The sequence below is a fragment of the Humulus lupulus genome, chromosome 2, assembly GCF_963169125.1.
Source record: "Humulus lupulus chromosome 2, drHumLupu1.1, whole genome shotgun sequence".
Lineage (NCBI taxonomy): Eukaryota > Viridiplantae > Streptophyta > Magnoliopsida > Rosales > Cannabaceae > Humulus > Humulus lupulus.
Window position 1 is genome coordinate 112,892,751 of NC_084794.1, and position 5,318 is coordinate 112,898,068.

The window sequence follows — 5,318 nt, forward strand, 5'->3', positions numbered from 1 at the left end:
GTTTTTATTATCCATGAAGCATAATGATAAAAGAATGTTATTTTTAATATTTCAGTGGAATTTGGGAAATCCAGGCAGATTTATATATAAGGTATATATATTCCCGCTTTTTTCTGTGAGAACAAGTACAACTGTTAATATTTAAGGTATATAAGTGACAACCGACCGAAAAGAGTAAGCTTAAATAGAAATTAAACACTTAGTTAATTGAATAATACATATAAAATTTGTTTACTTTTTCCATGTGAGTTTTAAAGAGGTATAAAAAAATATATAGAAAATAAAATAAATATTTTGTGTATATCTACGTTTGTTGATTTGAACTAAAGACAAGGCGCCCTTTAAAGCTATCCTTTCTGTCAATTTGCTTTTCTGAGGAGTGTTGTTAGTGTCACAATAGAGGAATTGAAGAGACAAAACAAAGAAAGGGAAAACAAAACATGGATCATTAGAAGAAGAAGAAGAAGAAAGAGAGAACACAGAAAAAGTGATTAAGTAATCATGGAGTTTCTGAGGGCTTCGATTGGTTGATGATTTGGCTTTCTTTCATCTTCTCAGGTTTAAGATATTTGGTGGGTAATTCAATCTTTTCTCAAAAACCTCTTCAACCCATTATTCTTTCTTTTTCTCTTTTCAATTCCATTCTTTCTATAATTATTCTCCATTATACTAAAATATTATTCCAGTTTTACAAAATGGGTGATTTTTTTTTTCAATATATATATGTCTGTGTCTTTTAAAATCATGGCTACAGAGTTCTTACATGTCTGGAATTTTTTTATTTGATAATTCTAGAGGATAGAATATTTCTGAAAAATCTTTTTGTTTTTTTTTTGTCTGGGAATATAAAGCTATAGTTTGAGTGCTTGAGATTATAGTGTTCTCTTAATCTCATTTCTGATTTTTTTTTCAAAAGTTGGCTCTGAAAAATGTAGTAGTATCGTGACATTATGTCGGATTTTTCACTACAGTTCTTGTGGTTTGACTTTTCTTGTTTTGTGTATTTATACTCAGTTCCGGTTATCTTCATATCGTATATAGTATTTTATTTTCTTTTATCTTCATTCTTGAGTTTTTTTTAATTATTATTATTATTATTGTTTTCTTTCCAGTGCAATCTGATTTTCAATTACAATTCTTTCTTACCATTTCCGCACCATTTAAAAAGTCGTTCGAGTAAAAAACTAATTCTTGTTTAAGAAGTCAACAATTTTTTTTAAATATTCTTTTTCGGAATAAAATTTCATTTCCAGCCTTTAATGAGCGAAGATGTTCCATTTTGGAGTTTATTGGTTTATAATTACGCGTATAGAGAATTATTAAAATAAATGCTGATTTATTATGCGAATGCTGTGTTTTTCTTGAACTGGTAATTTTTGCTGTGTTTCTTTGTTTGTATTGAGTTTCCCTTTTATGGTAAAACAATTCCTATACTCATTCTTTTTTCTCTGTACAACAAAATCGAGTCTGTAATTGGTGAAGTTAATTTGATGTGTCACATATTTGGTTTATTATTTCCCTTTTTTTTTTTTTTTTGCATAATATATTTTCACATTATGATATATTTTGCTATCAGACAACTTTAAACTCTTCTTTGTGGGCTATTTACTCAATTTTATGGATTGCCTGAATACCTCGATGTGCTCCTCTAATAGATTTTCACTTCCAGGATTTAGATTTAAGATGGATTTTTCAGATTCTACAAGAGTAGTATTTAGTAGAATTCGAGAACTAGAGCCTGAACTTGTCACCAAGATTATTGGCTATCTTTTGCTTCAAGACAATGGGGATCGTGAGATGATCCGGCTGGCTTTTGGCCCTGATAACTTGATACATTCTTTAGTCAACAAAGCCAAAACTGAGTTAGGATTATCGAAACCATCGCCTAGTTCGCCTTCTCAGGCTAATCAACAACCTCTTTCAGACCATCCTTTGCACTTTACTTCCTACACTCCTGCTTCAGCAAGGGCTGCTTTCCCTCCACCAACTCTCATAACCCCCAATCATTATTGGGATCATCAATTGTCTGCAGCTGACCTGCAGCCACTGTATCCTGACTCAGTTGCTGAAGATTTTCATCTTCAAAACCAACTGCAGTTGTTGAGACTAGAAGATTCACTAGAATCCGCTAGCTCTGTTAGTGCAGACCATGTTAGCAATTACTACTACACTGAGCCTGCATTGGGTTTGAGGCAGAGTCGAAGGTCTCCAAGCTTGCCTGAATTTCCTGTTAAGATTTGTCATTATTTTAACAAGGGGTTTTGTAAGCATGGAAGCAACTGTAAGTACTATCATGGCCATCACTCGCCCGATAGCTTTCCTCATCATCATGTTTTCTCTGACTTCTCAAATGATGACCATGCTATCTCTCCTGGTTCTCTTGAGAAGCTGGAGATGGAGATAACTGAGCTTCTGAGATCGAGGCGAGGGTGTCCGGTATCTATTGCCTCTTTGCCAATGATGTATTATGAGAAATATGGGAGGTCTCTTCAGGCCGAAGGATACCTCACAGAAAGCCAAAGGCATGGTAAGACAGGTTACAGTCTTACAAAGCTCCTAGCTCGGTTGAAGAACAGTATTCGTCTCCTTGATAGGTGATTTTTCGGTCTTTTATTTCATCCTTCATCATTATATTGTTTGCTAGTATTTCTCATGTTTGAAGTTGATATATTCAGGCCTCATGGTCAGCATTCAGTCATATTGGCAGAAGATGCCCCTAGATATCTAGAGCATGGTGGTGACAAAAATGAACCTGGTGGAATTGTTTCTGGTTCTCGACAGATTTATCTTACTTTTCCTGCTGAGAGTACCTTCACAGAGCAAGATGTTTCTAATTATTTCTGGTAAGGGTGTCTCAGTTTTTTTGTTTAGGCTAACTCGTTTTTTTTACCCCTAATGATTAGAACGCGGTGCTTCATTTTTTTTCCATTGCAGCAAATATGGGCCTGTTCAGGATGTAAGGATTCCATGCCAACAGAAGAGAATGTTTGGCTTTGTTACCTTTGTTTACCAGGAGACAGTCAAGGAAATTCTGGGAAAGGGGAATCCTCATTTTGTCTGTGGTGCTCGTGTTTTAGTGAAACCTTACCGGGAAAAGTCGAGGCTTGTTGATAGGTTAGATTTTTATAAATTTTTAGATTGAAGGTGAAGTAAGTTGGTCACATTTATGTTCTTGCAGACTTTTTTGGGTCTTTTATTCATCATAGTTGCATATAGATCCAAGATTGTTTCCATTGGCATTCATATGTAGTATTAATTTGGAAATCACATGTTCGGCTTTTGCAACTACTTTGTAAAATTAGTGCAATTGGCTTCATAAATTATCTCAAACATGTCATAAACTTAAACTTTTCTGTGCTTTTGTTTCTCCTTTTTTTGGCTACTTACCATTGTTTGTTGGAGCTTGTTTTCAAATATACCTTTGAATCTACTTTTTCATAATGACAAATCATTTGCCATAAATGGTGGAACTTGACAATGTGGGACAGGGAAGGTCATTACTAGAAAAATGTAGCACTAACATAACATGCTGACTTATTTATTTATTTCTCAAATTAAAAAACGTACTATTCGGGCTTTAGAATATTTGACTTGGAGCATTTTCATTTCTCTGGTTTGGCTTCTATTCCCTTGTCTCGATCAATGAATCCTTCCTTTTCCACTTGGAATGTTTTTATATTTTATAATCACTGAGAGCCAATAAACTTTTCCGTATTACTAGGTAGGTCCCACGAAGATTAACTTGACTACTTGACTTAGCATGATTGTGCTTAGTGGAAAGAGGAACACCCTTCTAGAATTTTTTTGTGAAAACATAATTGGACTCCCTGGTTTTCACTATATTTTATGGTTCAAGTATCCTCTACTTTGCAGGAAAGAAAAAATGTTGCATCCTATGTGCTGCAACTCAAACTTTGTAGATAGAGAGTCCGACCTTCCATTGTGTGAGTAAAATGCTGTTATTTTTCCAATATATCAACTTTTTTTTTCTTTTTTTGTTTGCTCGTATCTTAAGCAATTTGTGCTTGTCTGATTTTAAAGTGCCAAGGGTATATGATGATTCAAGCTTCTTTAGGAAGCCCTCAATGTCGGACAATGAGCAAGCTTTTGAGGTTGACAGAAGATGCTTTTCAGAAATGAACTATGCAGCCAAGAGCTTGTCTAATCACTCCATATATAGCTACTCAATGGATGAGTTGAAGATTCCAGATGGTTTGTTGCCTTGCACTTTGAATATGAACCGAAGTTTTGCCTTAATAACTAGCTAAAAGATGTTTGACTACTTTGAATTCATCTATGTTGCTGCTGTGTAGCTGGTGCTGAACAAGCTGAATTCCCAACTGTTGAGGGTTTTAGTTACTTTTTTGATGCTTTAAACAACTCTTCCAACATTGAGGAAACTAGACTTGGGCATATTCGTACTAATTATAGCGATCATCAGGACAGGTAAACCGCCTATAGTTCTAGTAATTCACAATATACTTTTCTCTTCTTTTTTGTGCTCCCTCTTTTAGTGTTCGTTCTTTCCTTTAAGCAGCCAAGGAGTAAATCTTCCAGAGAGTCCGTTCGCGCAGGCCATAGGGAGCAGCATATCAACGGTTACTTAGATACTCCAAACAGCCATGAAGTATAGAGATATAGGACTGAATTCTATGACTAATCCAGGGATTGATTGATACAACAAGAATTTCGTTTTTCTTTTCTTTCCTTTTTTTTTTTTATAATTTTAGTTCACCTCAAGTTGATGAATATTACTACAGCTACTTAGGAGGTTATACAAACTGAAAGAGAACACTAGATGGAGAAACTTCTGTTGGAGATGTTGCAAATAATTGGTATAGAAAATTAATATGTGACAGGTTTCTTTAGTTCATTCTTCTTTTTCTTTATTATTATTTATTATAAGTGTATAAGTACGGCAGCAAGCAAGAAAGCTTATTGTTCTAAAGATCTATGCAAAAGTGAAACTGAAATCCTAATAAAATAGCAAATACATAGTTTGATTTCTACTTTTCTACAATTTTTGTGGATTTACTTGATTTAATCGATTATGATCTTTATATACAAAATAGAACAGTTGACATATTGTTGTGTAGCTTATGAATAGGTAGCATGGTATTACTAAAGAGTAACATGTTCAACTCGGTCTGTAATTTTAAGAATACAAGGCTGTGATCTAACATATCACTATTAAGTGTTAAGGTTTGACAACATCATAGAATCTTTATAAAGTGTGGGGGGGTGGGGGGGGGAAAGGGTCATGATTTTCATTCATTTGATTTTTCGAGTAATGCTTAGTTTGGTCCATAGAATCCCTA

The 5,318-nt window shown here is 34.3% G+C and overlaps 1 protein-coding gene across 1 annotated transcript; it reads left to right on the top strand.

Annotated features, from left to right (window-relative positions):
• Nucleotides 1–327: 327 nt before the first annotated feature.
• Nucleotides 328–5,009, top strand: LOC133818377 (zinc finger CCCH domain-containing protein 18). The gene is made up of 8 exons (XM_062251229.1): nucleotides 328–572; nucleotides 1,670–2,594; nucleotides 2,676–2,843; nucleotides 2,935–3,114; nucleotides 3,874–3,944; nucleotides 4,042–4,212; nucleotides 4,314–4,446; nucleotides 4,538–5,009. The coding sequence occupies exons 2-8, from the start codon at nucleotides 1,684–1,686 to the stop codon at nucleotides 4,605–4,607; spliced, it is 1,704 nt and encodes a 567-aa protein (XP_062107213.1). The 5' UTR covers nucleotides 328–572; nucleotides 1,670–1,683; the 3' UTR covers nucleotides 4,608–5,009.
• The last annotated feature ends 309 nt before the right edge of the window (nucleotides 5,010–5,318 follow it).

Bases quoted from the DNA above. Each gene is read 5' to 3' on its own strand.
- LOC133818377 (XM_062251229.1), top strand. From the start codon at position 1,684: ATGGATTTTTCAGATTCTACAAGAGTAGTATTTAGTAGAATTCGAGAA. The intron at 2,595-2,675 runs GTGATTTTTCGG...TGATATATTCAG, and splicing joins AGTATTCGTCTCCTTGATAG to GCCTCATGGTCAGCATTCAG. The intron at 2,844-2,934 runs GTAAGGGTGTCT...TTTCCATTGCAG, and splicing joins GATGTTTCTAATTATTTCTG to CAAATATGGGCCTGTTCAGG.